The sequence below is a fragment of the Coregonus lavaretus genome (genome assembly GCF_964263955.1).
Source record: "Coregonus lavaretus genome assembly, chromosome: 3".
Taxonomy (NCBI): domain Eukaryota; kingdom Metazoa; phylum Chordata; class Actinopteri; order Salmoniformes; family Salmonidae; genus Coregonus; species Coregonus lavaretus.
Window position 1 is genome coordinate 38,092,103 of NC_139990.1, and position 26,143 is coordinate 38,118,245.

Here is a 26,143-nt window from a genome sequence, read left to right on the forward strand (position 1 = left end):
GCTGCTAGAAACACTCACTGGCTGCTTGAAACACTCACTGGCTGCTAGAAACACTCACTGGCTGCTTGAAACACTTACTGGCTGCTAGAAACACAGTCTAGTATGTATCCAGTATGTTCTAGAACACATACAGTCTAGTATGTACCCAGTATGTTCTAGAACACATACAGATAGTATGCACCCAGTATGTTCTAGAACACATACAGTCTAGTATGCACCCAGTATGTTCTAGAACACATACAGTCTAGTATGTACCCAGTATGTTCTAGAACACATACAGTCTAGTATGTACCCAGTATGTTCTAGAACACATACAGTCTAGTATGTAGCCAGTTTGTTCTAGAACACATACAGTCTAGTATGCAGCCAGTATGTTCTAGAACACATACAGTCTAGTATGTAGACAGTATGTTCTAGAACACATACAGTCTAGTATGCAGCCAGTATGTTCTAGAACACATACAGTCTAGTATGCACCCAGTATGTTCTAGAACACATACAGTCTAGTATGCACCCAGTATGTTCTAGAACACATACAGTCTAGTATGCCACCAGTATGTTCTAGAACACATACAGTCTAGTATGTACCCATTATGTTCTAGAACACATACAGTCTGGTATGTACCCATTATGTTCTAGAAAACATACAGTCTAGTATGTACCCAGTATGTTCTAGAACACATACAGTCTAGTATGTACCCAGTATGTTCTAGAACACATACATTCTAGTATGTACCCAGTATGTTCTAGAACACATACAGTCTAGTATGCACCCAGTATGTTCTAGAACACATACAGTCTAGTATGCACCCAGTATGTTCTAGAACACATACAGTCTAGTATGCACCCAGTATGTTCTAGAACACATACAGTCTAGTATGTACCCAGTATGTTCTAGAACACATACAGTCTAGTATGCCACCAGTATGTTCTAGAACACATACAGTCTAGTATGTAGCCAGTATGTTCTAGAACACATACAGTCTAGTATGCAGCCAGTATGTTCTAGAACACATACAGTCTAGTATGTAGCCAGTATGTTCTAGAACACATACAGTCTAGTATGCAGCCAGTATGTTCTAGAACACATACAGTCTAGTATGCACCCAGTATGTTCTAGAACACATACAGTCTAGTATGCACCCAGTATGTTCTAGAACACATACAGTCTAGTATGCCACCAGTATGTTCTAGAACACATACAGTCTAGTATGTACCCATTATGTTCTAGAACACATACAGTCTGGTATGTACCCATTATGTTCTAGAAAACATACAGTCTAGTATGTACCCAGTATGTTCTAGAACACATACAGTCTAGTATGTACCCAGTATGTTCTAGAACACATACATTCTAGTATGTACCCAGTATGTTCTAGAACACATACAGTCTAGTATGCACCCAGTATGTTCTAGAACACATACAGTCTAGTATGCACCCAGTATGTTCTAGAACACATACAGTCTAGTATGCACCCAGTATGTTCTAGAACACATACAGTCTAGTATGTACCCAGTATGTTCTAGAACACATACAGTATAGTATGTAGCCAGTATGTTCTAGAACACATACAGTCTAGTATGTACCCAGTATGTTCTAGAACACATACAGTCTAGTATGTAGCCAGTATGTTCTAGAACACATACAGTATATTATGCAGCCAGTATGTTCTAGAACACATACAGTCTAGTATGTAGCCAGTATGTTCTAGAACACATACAGTCTAGTATGTAGCCAGTATGTTCTAGAACACATACAGTCTAGTATGCACCCAGTATGTTCTAGAACACATACAGTCTAGTATGTAGCCAGTATGTTCTAGAACACATACAGTATATTATGCAGCCAGTATGTTCTAGAACACATACAGTCTAGTATGTAGCCAGTATGTTCTAGAACACATACAGTCTAGTATGTAGCCAGTATGTTCTAGAACACATACAGTCTAGTATGCACCCAGTATGTTCTAGAACACATACAGTCTAGTATGCACCCAGTATGTTCTAGAACACATACAGTCTAGTATGCCACCAGTATGTTCTAGAACACATACAGTCTAGTATGTAGCCAGTATGTTCTAGAACACATACAGTCTAGTATGCACCCAGTATGTTCTAGAACACATACAGTCTAGTATGTAGCCAGTATGTTCTAGAACACATACAGTATAGTATGTACCAAGTATGTTCTAGAACACATACAGTCTAGTATGTACCCAGTATGTTCTAGAACACATACAGTATAGTATGTAGCCAGTATGTTCTAGAACACATACAGTCTAGTATGTACCCAGTATGTTCTAGAACACATACAGTCTAGTATGTAGACAGTATGTTCTAGAACACATACAGTCTAGTATGCAGCCAGTATGTTCTAGAACACATACAGTCTAGTATGTAGCCAGTATGTTCTAGAACACATACAGTCTAGTATGCACCCAGTATGTTCTAGAACACATACAGTCTAGTATGCACCCAGTATGTTCTAGAACACATACAGTCTAGTATGCCACCAGTATGTTCTAGAACACATACAGATAGTATGTACCCATTATGTTCTAGAACACATACAGTCTGGTATGTACCCATTATGTTCTAGAACACATACAGTCTAGTATGTACCCAGTATGTTCTAGAACACATACAGTCTAGTATGTACCCAGTATGTTCTAGAACACATACATTCTAGTATGTACCCAGTATGTTCTAGAACACATACAGTCTAGTATGCACCCAGTATGTTCTAGAACACATACAGTCTAGTATGTAGCCAGTATGTTCTAGAACACATACAGTATATTATGCAGCCAGTATGTTCTAGAACACATACAGTCTAGTATGTAGCCAGTATTTTCTAGAACACATACAGTCTAGTATGTAGCCAGTATGTTCTAGAACACATACAGTCTAGTATGCACCCAGTATGTTCTAGAACACATACAGTCTAGTATGCACCCAGTATGTTCTAGAACACATACAGTCTAGTATGCCACCAGTATGTTCTAGAACACATACAGTCTAGTATGTAGCCAGTATGTTCTAGAACACATACAGTCTAGTATGCACCCAGTATGTTCTAGAACACATACAGTCTAGTATGTACCCAGTATGTTCTAGAACACATAAAGTATAGTATGTACCCAGTATGTTCTAGAACACATACAGTCTAGTATGTACCCAGTATGTTCTAGAACACATACAGTATAGTATGTAGCCAGTATGTTCTAGAACACATACAGTCTAGTATGTACCCAGTATGTTCTAGAACACATACAGTCTAGTATGCAGACAGTATGTTCTAGAACACATACAGTCTAGTATGCAGCCAGTATGTTCTAGAACACATACAGTCTAGTATGTAGCCAGTATGTTCTAGAACACATACAGTCTAGTATGTAGCCAGTATGTTCTAAAACACATACAGTCTAGTATGCACCCAGTATGTTCTAGAACACATACAGTCTAGTATGCACCCAGTATGTTCTAGAACACATACAGTCTAGTATGCCACCAGTATGTTCTAGAACACATACAGTCTAGTATGTACCCATTATGTTCTAGAACACATACAGTCTGGTATGTACCCATTATGTTCTAGAACACATACAGTCTAGTATGTACCCAGTATGTTCTAGAACACATACAGTCTAGTATGTACCCAGTATGTTCTAGAACACATACATTCTAGTATGTACCCAGTATGTTCTAGAACACATACAGTCTAGTATGTACCCAGTATGTTCTAGAACACATACAGTATAGTATGTAGCCAGTATGTTCTAGAACACATACAGTCTAGTATGTACCCAGTATGTTCTAGAACACATACAGTCTAGTATGCAGACAGTATGTTCTAGAACACATACAGTCTAGTATGCAGCCAGTATGTTCTAGAACACATACAGTCTAGTATGTAGCCAGTATGTTCTAGAACACATACAGTCTAGTATGTAGCCAGTATGTTCTAAAACACATACAGTCTAGTATGCACCCAGTATGTTCTAGAACACATACAGTCTAGTATGCACCCAGTATGTTCTAGAACACATACAGTCTAGTATGCCACCAGTATGTTCTAGAACACATACAGTCTAGTATGCACCCAGTATGTTCTAGAACACATACAGTCTAGTATGCACCCAGTATGTTCTAGAACACATACAGTCTAGTATGCCACCAGTATGTTCTAGAACACATACAGATAGTATGTACCCATTATGTTCTAGAACACATACAGTCTGGTATGTACCCATTATGTTCTAGAACACATACAGTCTAGTATGTACCCAGTATGTTCTAGAACACATACAGTCTAGTATGTACCCAGTATGTTCTAGAACACATACATTCTAGTATGTACCCAGTATGTTCTAGAACACATACAGTCTAGTATGCACCCAGTATGTTCTAGAACACATACAGTCTAGTATGTAGCCAGTATGTTCTAGAACACATACAGTATATTATGCAGCCAGTATGTTCTAGAACACATACAGTCTAGTATGTAGCCAGTATTTTCTAGAACACATACAGTCTAGTATGTAGCCAGTATGTTCTAGAACACATACAGTCTAGTATGCACCCAGTATGTTCTAGAACACATACAGTCTAGTATGCACCCAGTATGTTCTAGAACACATACAGTCTAGTATGCCACCAGTATGTTCTAGAACACATACAGTCTAGTATGTAGCCAGTATGTTCTAGAACACATACAGTCTAGTATGCACCCAGTATGTTCTAGAACACATACAGTCTAGTATGTACCCAGTATGTTCTAGAACACATAAAGTATAGTATGTACCCAGTATGTTCTAGAACACATACAGTCTAGTATGTACCCAGTATGTTCTAGAACACATACAGTATAGTATGTAGCCAGTATGTTCTAGAACACATACAGTCTAGTATGTACCCAGTATGTTCTAGAACACATACAGTCTAGTATGCAGACAGTATGTTCTAGAACACATACAGTCTAGTATGCAGCCAGTATGTTCTAGAACACATACAGTCTAGTATGTAGCCAGTATGTTCTAGAACACATACAGTCTAGTATGTAGCCAGTATGTTCTAAAACACATACAGTCTAGTATGCACCCAGTATGTTCTAGAACACATACAGTCTAGTATGCACCCAGTATGTTCTAGAACACATACAGTCTAGTATGCCACCAGTATGTTCTAGAACACATACAGTCTAGTATGTACCCATTATGTTCTAGAACACATACAGTCTGGTATGTACCCATTATGTTCTAGAACACATACAGTCTAGTATGTACCCAGTATGTTCTAGAACACATACAGTCTAGTATGTACCCAGTATGTTCTAGAACACATACATTCTAGTATGTACCCAGTATGTTCTAGAACACATACAGTCTAGTATGCACCCAGTATGTTCTAGAACACATACAGTCTAGTATGCACCCAGTATGTTCTAGAACACATACAGTCTAGTATGCACCCAGTATGTTCTAGAACACATACAGTCTAGTTTGTACCCAGTATGTTCTAGAACACATACAGTATAGTATGTACCCAGTATGTTCTAGAACACATACAGTCTAGTATGTACCCAGTATGTTCTAGAACACATACAGTCTAGTATGTAGCCAGTGTGTTCTAGAACACATACAGTCTAGTATGCACCCAGTATGTTCTAGAACACATACAGTCTAGTATGCACCCAGTATGTTCTAGAACACATACAGTCTAGTATGCACCCAGTAAGTTCTAGAACACATACAGTCTAGTATGTACCCAGTATGTTCTAGAACACATACAGTATAGTATGTAGCCAGTATGTTCTAGAACACATACAGTCTAGTATGTACCCAGTATGTTCTAGAACACATACAGTCTAGTATGTAGCCAGTATGTTCTAGAACACATACAGTCTAGTATGCAGCCAGTATGTTCTAGAACACATACAGTCTAGTATGTAGCCAGTATGTTCTAGAACACATACAGTCTAGTATGTAGCCAGTATGTTCTAGAACACATACAGTCTAGTATGTACCCAGTATGTTCTAGAACACATACAGTCTAGTATGTAGCCAGTATGTTCTAGAACACATACAGTCTAGTATGCCACCAGTATGTTCTAGAACACATACAGTCTAGTATGTACCCATTATGTTCTAGAACACATACAGTCTGGTATGTACCGATTATGTTCTAGAACACATACAGTCTAGTATGTACCCAGTATGTTCTAGAACACATACAGTCTAGTATGTACCCAGTATGTTCTAGAACACATACATTCTAGTAGGTACCCAGTATGTTCTAGAACACATACAGTCTAGTATGCACCCAGTATGTTCTAGAACACATACAGTCTAGTATGCACCCAGTATGTTCTAGAACACATACAGTCTAGTATGCACCCAGTATGTTCTAGAACACATACAGTCTAGTATGTACCCAGTATGTTCTAGAACACATACAGTATAGTATGTAGCCAGTATGTTCTAGAACACATACAGTCTAGTATGTACCCAGTATGTTCTAGAACACATACAGTCTAGTATGTAGCCAGTATGTTCTAGAACACATACAGTCTAGTATGCAGCCAGTATGTTCTAGAACACATACAGTCTAGTATGTAGCCAGTATGTTCTAGAACACATACAGTCTAGTATGTAGCCAGTATGTTCTAGAACACATACAGTCTAGTATGCACCCAGTATGTTCTAGAACACATACAGTCTAGTATGCACCCAGTATGTTCTAGAACACATACAGTCTAGTATGCCACCAGTATGTTCTAGAACACATACAGTCTAGTATGTACCCAGTATGTTCTAGAACACATATAGTCTAGTATGTAGCCAGTATGTTCTAGAACACATACAGTCTAGTATGCACCCAGTATGTTCTAGAACACATACAGTCTAGTATGTAGCCAGTATGTTCAAGAACACATACAGTCTAGTATGTACCCAGTATGTTCTAGAACACATACAGTCTAGTATGTAGCCAGTATGTTCTAGAACACATACAGTCTAGTATGCACCCTGTATGTTCTAGAACACATACAGTCTAGTATGCACCCAGTATGTTCTAGAACACATACAGTCTAGTATGCAGCCAGTATGTTCTAGAACACATACAGTCTAGTATGTAGCCAGTATGTTCTAGAACACATACAGTCTAGTATGTAGCCAGTATGTTCTAGAACACATACAGTCTAGTATGCACCCAGTATGTTCTAGAACACATACAGTCTAGTATGCACCCAGTATGTTCTAGAACACATACAGTCTAGTATGCCACCAGTATGTTCTAGAACACATACAGTCTAGTATGTACCCAGTATGTTCTAGAACACATACAGTCTAGTATGTAGCCAGTATGTTCTAGAACACATACAGTCTAGTATGCACCCAGTATGTTCTAGAACACATACAGTCTAGTATGTAGCCAGTATGTTCTAGAACACATACAGTCTAGTATGTACCCAGTATGTTCTAGAACACATACAGTCTAGTATGTAGCCAGTATGTTCTAGAACACATACAGTCTAGTATGCACCCAGTATGTTCTAGAACACATACAGTCTAGTATGCACCCAGTATGTTCTAGAACACATACAGTCTAGTATGCAGCCAGTATGTTCTAGAACACATACAGTCTAGTATGTACCCAGTATGTTCTAGAACACATACAGTCTAGTATGTAGCCAGTATGTTCTAGAACACATACAGTATAGTATGCACCCAGTATGTTCTAGAACACATACAGTCTAGTATGTAGCCAGTATGTTCAAGAACACATACAGTCTAGTATGTACCCAGTATGTTCTAGAACACATACAGTCTAGTATGTAGCCAGTATGTTCTAGAACACATACAGTCTAGTATGCACCCTGTATGTTCTAGAACACATACAGTCTAGTATGCACCCAGTATGTTCTAGAACACATACAGTCTAGTATGCAGCCAGTATGTTCTAGAACACATACAGTCTAGTATGTAGCCAGTATGTTCTAGAACACATACAGTCTAGTATGTAGCCAGTATGTTCTAGAACACATACAGTCTAGTATGCACCCAGTATGTTCTAGAACACATACAGTCTAGTATGCACCCAGTATGTTCTAGAACACATACAGTCTAGTATGCCACCAGTATGTTCTAGAACACATACAGTCTAGTATGTACCCAGTATGTTCTAGAACACATACAGTCTAGTATGTAGCCAGTATGTTCTAGAACACATACAGTCTAGTATGCACCCAGTATGTTCTAGAACACATACAGTCTAGTATGTAGCCAGTATGTTCTAGAACACATACAGTCTAGTATGTACCCAGTATGTTCTAGAACACATACAGTCTAGTATGTAGCCAGTATGTTCTAGAACACATACAGTCTAGTATGCACCCAGTATGTTCTAGAACACATACAGTCTAGTATGCACCCAGTATGTTCTAGAACACATACAGTCTAGTATGCAGCCAGTATGTTCTAGAACACATACAGTCTAGTATGTACCCAGTATGTTCTAGAACACATACAGTCTAGTATGTAGCCAGTATGTTCTAGAACACATACAGTCTAGTATGTAGTCAGTATGTTCTAGAACACATACAGTCTAGTATGTAGCCAGTATGTTCAGCCATAAACAGCAAACAAAATAGTTGTTTCCTGTTCCTCCCCTGCTAACTGGGTTTAGCTGGGCTGACTCTTGGGATAATGGCCACATTACAGTTTTTGCATTGTGCCTTTTGAGTGTACAATAAACTATTAGTGTATAAAATACACTAATACACTGTATTTTAAAGTTAGACTGTGTTGCTTATTTAACCCTCTGTGTCTCTCCCTCTGTGCAGGATATGGCTTTGTGGACTTTGACAGCCCGACAGCAGCCCAGAAAGCTGTAGCCTCTCTCAAGGCCAGCGGAGTCCAGGCACAGATGGCCAAGGTACAGGTACTCACTGTGACAATGATGAGGATGATGGTGTTGTTGGTGATGGTGATAATTATGATGAGGGTGATGTTGAGGATGAAGAAGAGGATGAAGTTGAGGATGAGGATGAGGATGAGGATGAAGATGAGGGTGAGGATGAAGATGAGGATGAGGATGAGGATGAAAATAAGGACGAAGACGAGGATGAAGATGAAGATGATGATGAAGATGAGGATGATGAGGAAGATGAGGAAGATGAAGATGATGATGAGGGTGAAGATGAGGGTGAGGATGAAGATGAGGGTGAGGATGAAGATGAAGATGAAGATGAGGATAAGGGTCAAAATGAGGGTGAGAATGAATATGAGGATGAAGATGATGATGAAGATGATGAAGATGATAATGAGGATGAATATGAGGATGAGGATGAAGATGAGGATGAGGATGAAGATGAGGATGAGGATGAAGATGAGGTTGAGGATGAAAATGAGGATGATGATGAGGATGAAAATGAGGATGAGGATGAAGATGAGGATGAGGATGAAGATGAGGGTGAAGATGAGGTTTTAGGATGATGATAGTGGTGGTGGTGATGAAGGTCATGATGATGTTGGGGGGATGGGGGCTATATTCATATTCAGTTCTGAATTGGTGGAGAGAGAGAGAGACTGAATAGCCTGACTTCCTTATAGAACCATTAGCTCTGTATTGCCACATGCAACTTTTTAGCAAAGAGACAACAAGTGTAATTAAAAGAAGCTAGTCTTCAGGCGCTGTCGCTGGGCTCATTGAATTAAACAGTAGAGCAACTGAACAGCATTGCCATAACCCAGTCTTCCATTAAAACTTTTATTACAGTTAGGTGTTTTATTTCACAAACTGCTGCAAGGCCAGGCAGGAGTTAGTGGGCTGGTGAGCTGCTGCAAGGCCAGACAGGAGTTAGTGGTCTGGTGAGTTGCTGCAAGGCCAGGCAGGAGTTAGTGGTCTGGTGAGTTGCTGCAAGGCCAGGCAGGAGTTAGTGGGCTGGTGAGCTGCTGCAAGGCCAGGCAGGAGTTAGTGGGCTGGGGAGCTGGTATTTATCATGTTCTGGTTTACATGACCTGAGGGAAGGAGTAAGAGAGAGAGGAGGAGGAGATGGGAAGAGAGAGAGAGAGAGAGAGAGAGAGGAGGAGATGGGAAGAGAGAAAGTGAGAGAGAGAGAGAGAGAGAGAGAGAGAGAGAGAGAGAGAGAGAGAGAGAGAGAGAGAGAGAGAGAGAGAGAGAGATAGAGAGAGAGAGAGAGAGAGAGAGAGAGAGAGAGAGAGAGAGAGAGAGAGAGAGAGAGAGAGAGAATGTTACTGGCCTGCTGTGCCACAGTCGTGTCTGTGGTATCTCTGGAAGGTCACACTCAGCACTGCTCCTCAGTGTGACTCAGTCACTGTCAGACACAGGCAGCAAACAGTAGCAAGGTAAACAGTCAGTCAGACAAAGGCAGCAAACAGCAACAAGGTGAAACAGCTTCAGATAATAGGTACCAGTGCATCACCCATGCCTCTCTCCTCCTCTCGCCCCCTCTCTCCCCCTCTCTCCTCTTCTCTCCTCTTCTCTCCCCCTCTCTCCTCCTCACTGCCCCCTCTCCTCCTCTCTCCTCCTCTCGTCACTCCCCTATATCTTTCAGTGAAAAGGTGACTTGGTGTTCCATCTGGAGCATTATCCATTAACTCAGACATCTCAATCCTTTCCTTTCTCACACAACCTCGGTAAGATGGTGAGACGTGTTAGTTTGTTGGACATACACACAGTTTGACTAGAATAATCAGATCATTTTAATGATCCTCTCACCTTTGTTATATTCATTCCATAAGTAGTAGAACTGAGGAGAATAAACTATTCAGCCACTCTGTTAGTTCAAGACAATACAGTGGATACATTACAGTATTATTTATCTATGTGAACCTTCTCCTCTGTCCTGCCATGTGCTGGCTCAGCCCTCCCAGGTTATTAGACTGTAGACTGTAATGGTGATTAGAGGTGCAGCTGGAAGGCTGCTCTTAGATTAGATCCCTCTACACTAGGATTGCTTATTAAACACGTCCTGCATTCTCTCTCTCTCTCTCTCAATTCAATTTCAATTCAATTCAATTCAATTCAATTTAAGGGCTTTATTGGCATGGGAAACGTGTGTTAACATTGCCAAAGCAAGGGAAGTAGATAGTAAACAAAAGTGAAATAAACAATAAATATTAACAGTAAACATTACACTCAGAAGTTTCAAAAGAATAAAGACATTTCAAATGTCATATTATGTATATATACAGTGTTGTAACAATGTGCAAATAGTTAAAGTACAAATGGGAAAATAAATAAACATAAATATGGGTTGTATTTACAATGGTGTTTGTTCTTCACTGGTTGCCCTTTTCTTGTGGCAACAGGTCACAAATCTTGCAGCTGTGATGGCACACTGTGGTTTTTCACCCAGTAGATAAGGGAGTTTATCAAAATTGGGTTTGTTTTCGAATTCTTTGTGGATCGCTGTAATCTGAGGGAAATATGTGTCTCTAATATGGTCATACATTTGGCAGGAGGTTAGGAAGTGCAGCTCAGTTTCCACCTCATTTTGTGGGCAGTGTGCACATAGCCTGTCTTCTCTTGAGAGCCAGGTCTGCCTACGGCGGCCTTTCTCAATAGCAAGGCTATGGTCACTGAGTCTGTACATAGTCAAAGCTTTCCTTAAGTTTGGGTCAGTCACAGTGGTCAGGTATTCTGCCACTGTGTACTCTCTGTTTAGGGCCAAATAGCATTCTAGTTTGCTCTGTTTTTTTGTTTGTTCTTTCCAATGTGTCAAGTAATTCTCTTTTTGTTTTCTCATGATTTGGTTGGGTCTAATTGTGTTGTTGTTGTTGTTGTTGTTGTTGTCCTGGGGCTGTGTGGGGTCTGTTTGTGTTTGTGAACAGAGGCCCAGGACAAGCTTACTTAGGGGACTCTTCTCCAAGTTCATCTCTCTGTAGGTGATGGCTTTGTTATGGAAGGTTTGGGAATCGCTTCCTTTTAAGTGGTTATAGAATTTAACGGCTCTTTTCTGGATTTTGATAATTAGCGGGTATTGGCCTAATTCTGCTCTGCATGCATTATTTGGTGTTTTACGTTGTACACGGAGGATGTTTTTGCAGAATTCTGCATGCAGAGTCTCAATTTGGTGTTTGTCCCATTTTGTGAATTCTTGGTTGGTGAGCGGACCCCAGATCTCAGAACCATAAAGGGCAATGGGTTCTATAACTAATTCAAGTATTTTTAGCCAGATCCTAATTTGTATGTCAAATTTTATGTTCCTTTTGATGGCATAGAAGGCCCTTCTTGCCTTGTCTCTCAGATCGTTCACAGCTTTGTGGAAGTTATCTCTCTCTCTCTCTCTCTGTGTGTGTCCACTCCTCCCCCCGTATCTCGCTGACATCAGCGAGAACATTGATTCAGCTAGGCCAACTATATTTTATGTTGATTTTAAGGGATGGAGTGGATGGGTATTGCTATCTGTGACCTCTGTGTCAGCCACTATGACAGTATCAACAGCAGGTGTTGCTCTGCCTCCCACAGAGTCATTAGCAACAGTGCTGAGGACAGAGAGAGGGGAGAGGAAGAAAGGAGAGAGAGATAGGAGGAGGAGGGGGTACAGGCTCCAGCACATTAAATACTGACCTGACCTTGACCAGGGTTGCCTGTCACTGGCTGCATGTGACACCTCCGACCTGGTCCTGTCAAGGTTCCCATTAGAAGGTAATAGACTGTCAGTATTACATGGCCGTAGGGATATTATCAGCATGTCCTTTCCCTTGCGTCCTTTTTTCTTTTTCTCACTTCTTCCGTTCACAACATCATGCAGAACATTCACCCAAAACTGCTCTGTATTGTGTTGCCAACGTTTGGTGTGGTGTGGTCTCTGGCTCTGTTGCAGCCGGCCGCGACCGGGAGACTCATGGGCGGTGCACAATTGGCCCAGCGTTGTCCAGGGTAGGGGAGGGAATGGCCGGCAGGGATGTAGCTCAGTTGATAGAGCATGGCGTTTGCAACGCCAGGGTTGTGGGTTCGATTCCCACGGGGGGCCAGTATAAAAAAATATGTATTCACTAATTGTAAGTCGCTCTGGATAAGAGCGTCTGCTAAATGAGTCAAATGAAATGTAAATGTAATGTCTCTGGCGGGTTGATTGAAAACAGATGCCTCATCTTTTGTAGTGTGGTGGACTGACTGGGTGATGGCTGTTTGTGATGGTTGTTTAGTGATGGCTGTTTAGTGATGGCTGTTTAGAGCTGGCAGTTTAGAAATGGGTGTTTAGTGATGGATGTTTAGTGATGGATGTTTAGTGATGCCTGGAGTTAGTGATGGATGTTTAGAGATGGATGTTTAGTGATGGCTGGAGTTAGTGATGGATTAGCCTACTCTCCATGCAGCCTTTCACAGAATTATAAGGCTGCGTTGAGACAATGACTTATCAGTGACCCAAGTCCAGCTCATTTAATCCCTACCTATGCTTCAGCAAATATACATTATCCTAGGGACATTGGAAGACACAATGTAAGTAACTTAATTTATGTCCCTCTTACTGCCCTGAATGCCTCTGCTGATCCTACAGCTATTGTATGCAGTGATCATACAGTGGGGAGAACAAGTATTTGATACACTGCCGATTTTGCAGGTTTTCCTACTTACAAAGCATGTACAGGTCTGTCATTTTTATCATAGGTACACTTCAACTGTGAGAGACGGAATCTAAAACAAAAATCCAGAAAATCACATTGTATGATTTTTAAGTAAATAATTTGCATTTTATTGCATGACATAAGTATTTGATCACCTACCAACCAGTAAGAATTCCGGCTCTCACAGACCTGTTAGTTTTTCTTTAAGAAGCCCTCCTGTTCTCCACTCATTACCTGTATTAACTGCACCTGTTTGAACTCGTTACCTGTATAAAAGACACCTGTCCACACACTCAATCAAACAGACTCCAACCTCTCCACAATGGCCAAGACCAGAGAGCTGTGTAAGGACATCAGGGATAAAATTGTAGACCTGCACAAGACTGGGATGGGCTACAGGACAATAGGCAAGCAGCTTGGTGAGAAGGCAACAACTGTTGGCGCAATTATTAGAAAATTGAAGAAGTTATAGATGACGGTCAATCACCCTCGGTCTGGGGCTCCATGCAAGATCTCACCTCGTGGGGCATCAATGATCATGAGGAAGGTGAGGGATCAGCCCAGAACTACACGGCAGGACCTGGTCAATGTCCTGAAGAGAGCTGGGACCACAGTCTCAAAGAAAACCATTAGTAACACACTACGCCATCATGGATTAAAATCCTGCAGCGCACGCAAGGTCCCCCTGCTCAAGCCAGCGCATGTCCAGGCCCGTCTGAAGTTTGCCAATGACCATCTGGATGATCCAGAGGAGGAATGGGAGAAGGTCATGTGGTCTGATGAGACAAAACTAGAGTTTTTTGGTCTAAACTCCACTCCCCGTGTTTGGAGGAAGAAGAAGGATGAGTACAACCCCAAGAACACCATCCCAACCGTGAAGCATGGAGGTGGAATTATCATTCTTTGGGGATGCTTTTCTGCAAAGGGGACAGGACAACTGCACCGTATTGAGGGGAGGATGGATGGGGCCATGTATCGCGAGATCTTGGCCAACATTCTCCTTCCCTCAGTAAGAGCATTGAAGATGGGTCGTGGCTGGGTCTTCCAGCATGACAACGACCCGAAACACACAGCCAGGGCAACTAAGGAGTGGCTCCGTAAGAAGCATCTCAAGGTCCTGGAGTGGCCTAGCCAGTCTCCAGACCTGAACCCAATAGAAAGTCTTTGGAGGGAGCTGAAAGTCCGTATTGCCCAGCGACAGCCCCGAAACCTGAAGGATCTGGAGAAGGTCTGTATGGAGGAGTGGGCCAAAATCCCTGCTGCAGTGTGTGCAAACCTGGTCAAGACCTACAGGAAACATATGATCTCTGTAATTGCAAACAAAGGTTTCTGTACCAAATATTAAGTTCTGCTTTTATGATGTATCAAATACTTATATCATGCAATAAAAGGCAAATTAATTACTTAAAAATCATACAATGTGATTTTCTGGATTTTTGTTTTAGATTCCGTCTCTCACAGTTGAAGTGTACCTATGATAAAAATTACAGACCTCTATATGCTTTGTAAGTAGGAAAACCTGCAAAATCGGCAGGGTATCAAATACTTGTTCTCCCCACTGTATGCCTATGAACCAGAGTAATACTGTTAGCACTGAGGTGGTGTGCTCTAGTAGGAAGTCCACTGTTTGCAGCTCACCCTGCACTAATAAAAATAACTCGAGCATGTCTACCTCTGCTAAGCTTCCCAGTAAAGCAAGAAAAATAATCAAGCCTCCCAGAAAAGTGTTAAAAATAGCCCACGTTAACATATGTAGCTTAAGAAACAAGGTTAATGAAATCAATAATTTGCAAGTAACAGATGACATTCATATTCTGACTATCTCTGAAACTCACTTAGATAATACCTTTGTTGATAGTGGTAGCAATACAAGGTTATAACATTTACAGAAAATATAGAAATGCCAATGGTGGAGGTGTTGCTGTTTATATTCAGAACCACATTCCTGTGAAGATTAGAGAGGATCTCATGTTAAAAACTGTTGAAGTAATATGGCTACAGGTTCATCTGCCTCAGCTAAAGCCCATTCTGGTGGGAAGCTGCTATAGACCACCAAGTGCTAACAGTCAGTATCTGGATAACATGTGTGAAATGTTTGATTTTGTATGTGATATCAATAGAGAGGTATACTTTCTGGGTGATTTAAATATTGACTGGCTTTCATCAGGCTTCAAACTGTAACTAGTGCCTGCAACCTGGTTCAGGTTATCAACCTACCAGGGTAGTTACAAACAGTACAGGAATGAAAACATCAACATGTATTGATCATATCTTTACTAATAATGCTGAAAATTGTTTGAAAGCAGTATCCAAATCCATCGGATGTAGTGATCACAACATAGTAGCCATATCTAGGAAAACCAAAGTTCCAAAGGCTGGGCCTAATATTGTGTATAAGAGCTCATACAATACGTTATGTAGTGATTCCTATGTTGTTGATGTGAAGAATATTTGTTGGTTCGTGGTGTGTAATGACGAGCAACCAGACACTGCACTTGACACATTTATGAAATTGCTTATCCCAGTTACTAATAAGCATGCACCCATTAAGAAAATGACTGTAAAAACGGTTAAATCCCAGTGGATTGATGAGGAATTGAAACATTGTATGGTTGAGAGGGATGAGGCAAAAGAGATGACAAATAGGTCTGGCTGTACAACCAATTGGCGAACGTACTGCAAATTGAGAAATCATGTGACTAAACTGAATAAAAAGAAGTAGAAACTACACTATGAAACAAAGATAAATGACATAAAGAATTATAGTAAAAAGCTTTGGAGCACCTTAAATGAAATTCTGGGCATAAAGGCAAACTCCGCTCCATCATTCATTGAATCAAATGGCTCATTCATCACAAAACCCACTGATATTGCCAACTACTTTAATGATTTTTCCATTGGCAAGATTAGCAAACTTAGGCACGACATGCCAGTTACAAACGCTGACACTACACATCCAAGTATATCTGACAAAATTATGAAAGACAAGCGTTGTAATTTTGAATTCCGTAAAGTAAGTGTGGAAGAGGTGAATTTTATTTTGGGTCTATCAACAATGACAAGCCACCAGGGTCTGACAACTTGGATGGAAAATTACTGAGGATAATAGCAGATGATATTGCCCAATCCTATTTGCCATATCTTCAACTTAAGCCTACTAGAAAGTGTGTGCCCTCAGGCCTGGAGTGAAGCAAAAGTTATTCCCCAACTTCACTGGCTCAAATAGCTGACCAATCAGCCTGTTACCAACCCTTAGCAAACTTTTGGAAAAAATTGTGTTTGACCAGATACATTTACGTCATTTAGCAGACGCTCTTATACAGAGCGACTTACAAATTGGTGCATTCACCTTATGATAGCCAGAGGGACAACCACTTTACAAAAGTTTTTTTTTTTTTTTTGGGGGGGGGGGGGGGGGGGGGTAGAAGGATTACTTTATCCTATCCCAGGTATTCCTTAAAGAGGTGGGGTTTCAAGTGTCTCCGGAAGGTGGTGAGTGACTCCGCTGTCCTGGCGTCGTGAGGGAGCATGTTCCACCATTGCGGTGCCAGAGCAGCAAACAGTTTTGACTGGGCTGAGCGGGAACTGTGCTTCCGCAGAGGTAGGGGAGCCAGCAGGCCAGAGGTGGATGAACGCAATGCCCTCGTTTGGGTGTAGGGACTAATCAGAGCCTGAAGGCACGGAGGTGCCGTTCCCCTCACAGCTCCGTAGGCAAGCACCATGGTCTTGTAGCAGATGCGAGCTTCAACTGGAAACCAGTGGAGTGTGCGGAGGAGCGGGGGTGACGTGAGATAACTTGGGAAGGTTGAACACCAGACGGGCTGCGGCGTTCTGGATGAGTTGTAGGGGTTTAATGGCACAGGCAGGGAGCCCAGCCAACAGCGAGTTGCAGTAATCCAGACGGAAGATAACAAGTGCCTGGATTAGGACCTGTGCCGCTTCCTGTGTAAGGCAGGGTCGTACTCTGCAAATGTTGTAGAGCATGAACCTACAGGATCGGGTCACCGCCTTGATGTTAGCGGAGAACGACAGGGTGTTGTCCAGGGTCACGCCAAGGCTCTTTGCACTCTGGGAGCAGGACACAACAGAGTTGTCAACCGTGATGGCGAGATCATGGAACGGGCAGTCCTATCATAGTCTGTTGCTGGAATAACATATGTGTTATGGCTTTACACCCCTTGCTATATTGTGGATAAAGACTTACCTGTCTAACATAACACAGAGGGTGTTCTTTAATGGAAGCCTCTCCAACAAAATCCAGGTAGAATCAGGAATTCCCCAGGTCAGCTGTCTAGGCCCCTTACTTTTTTCAATCATTAGTAACGACATGCCACTGGCTTTGAGTAAAGCCAGTGTGTCTATGTATGCGGATGACTCAACACTATACATGTCAGCTACTACAGCGACTGAAATGACTGCAACACTTAACAAAGAGCTGCAGTTAGTTTCAGAATGAGTGGCAAGGAATAGGTTTGTCCTAAACATTTCAAAAACTAAAAGTATTGTATTTTACACAAATCATTCACTAAACCCTAAACCTCAACTAAATCTATTAATGAATAATGTGGAAATTGAGCAAGTTGAGGAGACTAAACTGCTTAGAGTAAACTGGATTGTTAACTGTCATGGTCAAAACATATTGATACAACAGTAGATAGGATGGGGAGAAGTCTGTCTATAATAAAGCGCTGCTCTGTATTCTTAACAGCACTATCAACAACGCAGGTCCTACAGGCCCTAGTTTGCTCCTGGACTACTGTTCAGTCGTGTGGTCAGGTGCCACAAAGAGGGACTTCTTGAAAACAGGGCAGCTCCCGGCTCAAAGTGGAGGAGAGATTGACTTCATCACTACTTGTATTTGTGAGAGGTATTGACATGTTGAATGCACCGAGCTGTCTGTTTGAACTACTGGCGCACAGCTCGGACATTCATGCATACGCCACAAGACATGCCACCAGAGGTCTCTTCACAGTCCCCAAGTCCAGAACAGACTGTGGGAGGCGCACAGTACTTCATAGAGCCATGACTACATGGAACTCTATTCCACATCAAGTAACTCATGCCAGCAGTAAAATTAGATTTAAAAAATGGATAAAAATACATGTTATGGAACAGCAGGGACTATGAAGCAACAGAAACATAGACACATGTACAGTGGGGGAAAAAATATTTAGTCAGCCACCAATTGTGCAAGTTCTGCCACTTAAAAAGATGAGAGAGGCCTGTAATTTTCATCATAGGTACATGTCAACTATGACAGACAAATTGAGAATTTTTTTTTTCTCCAGAAAATCACATTGTAGGATTTTTAATGAATTTATTTGCAAATTATGGTGGAAAATAAGTATTTGGTCACCTACAAACAAGCAAGATTTCTGGCTCTCACAGACCTGTAACTTCTTCTTTAAGAGGCTCCTCTGTCCTCCACTCGTTACCTGTATTAATGGCACCTGTTTGAACTTGTTATCAGTATAAAAGACACCTGTCCACAACCTCAAACAGTCACACTCCAAACTCCACTATGGCCAAGACCAAAGAGCTCTAAAAGGACACCAGAAACAAAATTGTAGACCTGCACCAGGCTAGGAAGACTGAATCTGCAATAGCTAAGCAGCTTGGTTTGAAGAAATCAACTGTGGGAGCAATTATTAGGAAATGGAAGACATACAAGACCACTGATAAATCTCCCTCGATCTGGGGCTCCACGCAAGGGGTCAAAATGATCACAAGAACGGTGAGCAAAAATCCCAGAACCACACGGGGGGACCTAGTGAATGACCTTCAGAGAGCTGGGACCAAAGTAACAAAGCCTACCATCAGTAACACACTACGCCGCCAGGGACTCAAATCCTGCAGTGCCAGACGTGTCCCCCTGCTTAAGCCAGTACATGTCCAGGCCCGTCTGAAGTTTGCTAGAGTGCATTTGGATGATCCAGAAGAGGATTGGGAGAATGTCATATGGTCAGATGAAACCAAAATTTAACTTTTTGGTAAAAACTCAACTCGTCGTGTTTGGAGGACAAAGAATGCTGAGTTGCATCCAAAGAACACCATACCTACTGTGAAGCATGGGGGTGGAAACATCATGCTTTGGGGCTGTTTTTCTGCAAAGGGACCAGGACGACTGATCCGTGTAAAGGAAAGAATGAATGGGGCCATGTATCGTGAGATTTTGAGTGAAAACCTCCTTCCATCAGCAAGGGCATTGAAGATGAAACGTGGCTGGGTCTTTCAGCATGACAATGATCCCAAACACACCGCCCGGGCAACGAAGGAGTGGCTTCGTAAGAAGCATTTCAAGGTCCTGGAGTGGCCTAGCCAGTCTCCAGATCTCAACCCCATAGAAAATCTTTGGAGGGAGTTGAAAGTCCGTGTTGCCCAGCGACAGCCCCAAAACATCACTGCTCTAGAGGAGATCTGCATGGAGGAATGGGCCAAAATACCAGCAACAGTGTGTGAAAACCTTGTGAAGACTTACAGAAAATGTTTGACCTGTGTCATTGCCAACAAAGGGTATATAACAAAGTATTGAGAAACTTTTGTTATTGACCAAATACTTATTTTCCACCATAATTTGCAAATCAATTCATTACAAATCCTACAATGTGATTTTCTGGAATTTTTTTCTCTCATTTTGTCTGTCATAGTTGACGTGTATCTATGATGAAAATTACAGGCCTCTCTCATCTTTTTAAGTGGGAGAACTTGCACAATTGGTGGCTGACTAAATACTTTTTTTCCCCACTGTAAATGATAAAATAACACTATTTATGCATTATGATCATCAGATCAATTACTGCTGTCACTGAACAACAATGTGACGATATTCATACCCATTGACTTTTTCCACATTTTGTTATGTTACAACCTGAATTCAAAATGGGTTACATTGATTTTTTCCCCCACCAATCTACACACAATACCCCCATAATTACAAAGTGAAAACATGACAGTACAGAAATATCTAATTTACATACAGTGGGGAAAAAAAGTATTTAGTCAGCCACCAATTGTGCAAGTTCTCCCACTTAAAAATATGAGAGAGGCCTGTAATTTTCATCATAGGTACACGTCAACTATGACAGACAAAATGAGGGGAAAAAATCCAGAAAATCACATTGTAGGATTTTTAATACATTTATTTGCAAATTATGGTGGAAAATAAGTATTTGGTCAATAACAAAGGTTTCTCAATACTTTTTTATATACCCTTTGTTGGCAATGACACAGGTCAAACATTTTCTGTAAGTCTTCACAAGGTTTTCATACACTGTTGCTGGTATTTTGGCCCATTCCTCCATGCAGATCTCCTCTAGAGTAGTGATGTTTTGGGGCTGTCGCTGGGCAACACGGACTTTCAACTCCCTCCAAAGATTTTCTATGGGGTTGAGATCTGGAGACTGGCTATGCCACTCCAGGACCTTGAAATGCTTCTTACGAAGCCACTCCTTCGTTGCCCGGGCGGTGTGTTTGGGATCATTGTCATGCTGAAAGACCCAGCCACGTTTCATCTTCAATGCCCTTGCTGATGGAAGGAGGTTTTCACTCAAAATCTCACGATACATGGCCCCATTCATTCTTTCCATTACACAGATCAGTCGTCCTGGTCCCTTTGCAGAAAAACAGCCCCAAAGCATGATGTTTCCACCCCCATGCTTCACAGTAGGTATGGTGTTCTTTGGATGCAACTCAGCATTCTTTGTCCTCCAAACACGACGAGTTGAGTTTTTACCAAAAAGTTCTATTTTGGTTTCATCTGACCATATGACATTCTCCCAATCCTCTTCTGGATCATCCAAATGCACTCTAGCAAACTTCAGACGGGCCTGGACATGTACTGGCTTAAGCAGGGGGACACGTCTGGCACTGCAGGATTTGAGTCCCTGGCGGCGTAGTGTGTTACTGATGGTAAGCTTTGTTACTTTGGTCCCAGCTCTCTGCAGGTCATTCACTAGGTCCCCCTGTGTGGTTCTGGGATATTTGCTCACCGTTCTTGTGATCATTTTGACCCCACGGGGTGAGATCTTGCGTGGAGCCCCAGATCGAGGGAGATTATCAGTGGTCTTGTATGTCTTCCATTTCCTAATAATTGCTCCCACAGTTGATTTCTTCAAACCAAGCTGCTTACCTATTGCAGATTCAGTCTTCCCAGCCTGGTGCAGGTCTACAATTTTGTTTCTGGTGTCCTTTGACAGCTCTTTGGTCTTGGCCATAGTGGAGTTTGGAGTGTGACTGTTTGAGGTTGTGGACTGGTGTCTTTTATACTGATAACAAGTTCAAACAGGTGCCATTAATACAGGTAACGAGTGGAGGACAGAGGAGCCTCTTAAAGAAGAAGTTACAGGTCTGTGAGAGCCAGAAATCTTTCTTGTTTGTAGGTGACCAAATACTTATTTTCCACCATAATTTGCAAATAAATTCATAAAAAATCCTACAATGTGATTTTCTGGAATTTTTTTTCTCAATTTGTCTGTCATAGTTGACGTGTACCTATAATGAAAATTACAGGCCTCTCTCATCTTTTTAAGTGGGAGAACTTGCACAATTGGTGGCTGACTAAATACTTTTTTTCCCCACTGTAAGTATTCACACCCCTAAGTCAATACATATTAGAATCACCATTGGCAGCGATTACAGCTGTGAGTCTTTCTGGGTAAGTCTCTAAGAGCTTTCCACACCTGGATTGTACAATATTTGCATTTTATTCTTTAAAAAATTCATCAAGCTCTGTCAAGATGGTTGTTGATCATTTCTAGACAACCATTTTAGCGTCTTGCCATAGATTTCAAAGCCGATTTAAGTCAAAACTGTAACCAGGCTACTCAGGAACATTCAATGTTGTCTTGGTAAGCAACTCCAGTGTAGATTTGGCCTTGTGTTTTAGGTTATTGTCCTGCTGAAAGGTGAATTTGTCTCCCAGTGTCTGTTGGAAAGCAGACTGAACCAGGCTTTCCTTTAGGACTTTGCCTGTGCTTAGCTCCATTCTGTTTCTTTTTTATCCTGAAAGACTCCCCAGTCCTTAACGAATACAAGCATACCCATAACATGATGCCACCGCTATGCTTGAAAATATGGAGATTGGTACTCAGTAATGTGTTGTATTGGATTTGCCCCAAACATCACACTTCGTATTTAGGACAAAAAGTAAATTGCTTTGCCACTTTTTTTTTTTTTTTTTACAGTATTACTTCAGTGCTTTCTTGCAAACATGATTCATGTTTTGGAATATTTTATTCTGTACAGGCTTCCTTATTTTCACTCTGTCATTTAGGTTAGTATTGTGGAGTAACTACAATGTTGTTGATCAATCCTCAGTTTTCTCCTATCACAGCCATTAAACTCTGTGACTGTTTTAAAGTCACCATGGGGCTCATGGTGAAATCCCTGAGCGGTTTCCTTCCTCTCCGGCAGTTGAGATAGGAAGGACGCCTGTGTCTTTGTAGTGTGATGAGGTGATGTTGAAGGAGTCAGTCACAGGAGGGTAAATCACAGAATAACAGGTTTTATTCCGCAATTACAGAGTTACGCAGTAATGCGTCAAAAAACACTCCAGTGCGCAAAACTGTTTTGCGCACTGGAAAATACAAGGCACACAGGGAAATATCCCGGTGATACAAAATACACGGAGCTCCACCGAGCTTCACTATACTCCACAATAAACAATCAGATACAAAGACAAGGGGGCAGAGGGAACACTTATACAGATACTGATGAGGGGATATGAACCAGGTGTGTGTAATAAACCAGACAAAACAAATGGAATGATGAGATGAGGAGCGGCAGTGGCTAGAAGGCCGGTGACGACGAACGCCAAAGCCTGCCCGAACAAGGAGATGAGACAGCCTCGGAGGAAGTCGTGACATGTAGTGACTGGGTGTCTAGCTACACCATCCAAAGTGTAATTAATAACTTCACCATGCTCAAAGGGATATTCAATGTCTGCTTTTTTTATTTTTACCCATCTACCAATAGGTGCCCTTCTTTGCAAGGCATTGGAAAACCTCCCTGATCTTTGTGGTTGAATATGTGTTTGAAATTGGGACCCCACAGATAATTGTATGTGTGGGGTACAGAGATGAGGTAGTCATTCAAAAATCATGTTAAACACTATTGTTGCACACAGAGTGATTCCATGCAACTTACTATGTTGCTGGTAAAGCACATTTTTACTCCTGAACTTATTTAGGGTTGCCATAACAAATGTGTTGAATACTTGACTAATTCATTTGTAAAAATTTTGAAATCATAATTACACTTTGACATTATGGGGTATTGTCTGTAGGCCAGTAAAAAAAAATCTCTATTTAACGGGATCGGTGTCCCGTATATGGGATGGTTGAGGTAACGTGCGCTAATGTGATTAGCGTGACTGTTGTAAGTAACAGCAAACATTCCAGGATTAGAGATGGCTGTTTAGTGATGGCTGGAGTTAGTGATGGCTGTTTAGTGATGTCTGGAGTTAATGATGGCTGGAGTTAGTGATGGCTGTTTAGTGATGACTGGAGTTAGTGATGGCTGAAGTTAGCGATGGCTGTTTAGTGATGGCTGTTTAGTGATGGCTGGAGTTAGATATGGCTGGAGTTAGTGATGGATGGAAAACATAAAGGAGATGTATTGCCACATCATGAAACATCTCTCTCTCTCTCTCTCTCTCTCTCTCTCTCTCTCTCTCTCTCTCTCTCTCTCTCTCTCTCTCTCTCTCTCTCTCTCTCTCTCTCTCTCTCTCTCTCTCTCTCTCTTTCTGTCTAATTTCAGACATGAAATGGATCTAGCCTTGGAAAACATAATCAGTTCACTTGATCTGCCGTTGTATTGTGCAACAATCCCCTGGTCTGTATCTATTACTGCAACTCGCTGTTGGCTGGGCTCCCTGCCTGTGCCATTAAACCCCTACAACTCATCCAGAATGCCGCAGCCCGTCTGGTGTTCAACCTTCCCAAGTTCTCTCACGTCACCCCCCTCCTCCGCACACTCCACTGGCTTCCAGTTGAAGCTCGCATCCGTTACAAGACCATGGTGCTTGCCTATGGAGCAGTGAGGGGAACGGCACCTCCGTATCTTCAGGCTCTGATCAGTCCCTACACCCAAACGAGGGCATTGCGTTCATCCACCTCTGGCCTGCTGGCTCCCCTTCCTCTGCGGAAGCATAGTTCCCGCTCAGCCCAGTCAAAACTGTTCGCTGCTCTGGCACCCCACTGGTGGAACAAGCTCCCTCACGACGCCAGGACAGCGGAGTCACTCACCACCTTCCGGAGACATTTGAAACCCCACCTCCTTAAGGAATACCTGGGATAGGATAAAGTAATCCTGGTTATCCCACTGGCTATAGGGTGAATGCACCAATTTGTAAGTCGCTCTGGATAAGAGCGTCTGCTAAATGACGTAAATGTAAATGTATCTGTTTACAACCCAACCTCAGGGAATACAGCCCACAGATTGATTTCCTTTCTTGCAGTTTACAAGCATTGTTGTACCAGTTTAGCTGCCGTGTTTATGGAACTATTAACCCCCATCTCTCCACTGTAGCTGGCCGTTTACATGTATAGCTGTACCAGTTTAGCTGCCATATTTATGGAACTATTAACCCTCAGCTCTGGCACTGTCCAGACAATGTGTTCTATCTTCATGTCTGGCCAGAGGTAAATGGACAGGTGAAATTGAGATAATGGGAGAAGATGAGGTTGGTGGGTTTGTGTGCTTCAGAGGGGAGGACAGGTCCCAAATTAATTATGGGCAATGTAGTCTGAATGTGAGTAACTCCAAGCCTCCAAATCTCATTAGGCCTGCATTAGCAGCTGTGTGGGAGAAGAGATGGCTTTTAGTGGGGACCACTCAGACACAGCCTCTCAAACCAGCCTCATTCACTCAGCCCAGTGAGGAAACACAGGGACCTATGAATGGGTTGGGATGGGCTGGGCCTGGAGTGGGGCAGACAGAGACAGAAAGGCCAGAATCAGCCAGACAGAGACAGAAAAACAGCCAGAGTCAGACAGACAGAGACAGAAAGACAGCTAGAGTCAGACAGACAAAGACAGAAAGACAGCCAGAGTCATACAGACAAAGACAGAAAGACAGCCAGTCAGACAGACAGAGACAGAAAGACAGCCAGAGTCATACAGACAAAGACAGAAAGACAGCCAGTCAGACAGACAGAGACAGAAAGACAGCCAGAGTCAGACAGACAGAGACAGAATGACAGCCACAGTCTGTCAGACAGAGATGGAAAGACAGCCAGAGTCAGAAAGACAGAGACAGAAAGACAGCCGGCCAGAGTCAACCAGACAGAGACAGCCAGAGTCAGCCAGACAGAGACAGAAAGACAGCCAGAGTCAGCCAGACAGAGGCAGAAAGACAGCCAGAGTCAAACAGACAGAGACAGAATGACAGCCAGATTAAGCCAGAAAGAGACAGAGAGACAGCCAGAGTCAGACAGACAGAGACAGAAAGACAGCCAAAGTCAGCCAGACAGAGACAGAAAGACAGCCAGAGTCAGACAGACAGAGACAGAAAGACAGCCAGATTAAGCCAGAAAGAGACAGAGAGACAGC

The 26,143-nt window shown here is 42.0% G+C and overlaps 1 protein-coding gene across 1 annotated transcript in view; it reads left to right on the forward strand.

Annotated features, from left to right (window-relative positions):
- Nucleotides 1–26,143, forward strand: part of LOC311107257 (RNA-binding motif, single-stranded-interacting protein 3-like) — a 315,032-nt gene that overhangs the window by 194,008 nt on the left and 94,881 nt on the right. Inside the window, exon 4 of the mRNA XM_084149737.1 lies at nucleotides 8,843–8,934. Within this exon, the coding sequence (XP_084005863.1) occupies nucleotides 8,843–8,934 (92 nt within the window). The remainder of the gene's footprint in view (nucleotides 1–8,842; nucleotides 8,935–26,143) is intronic.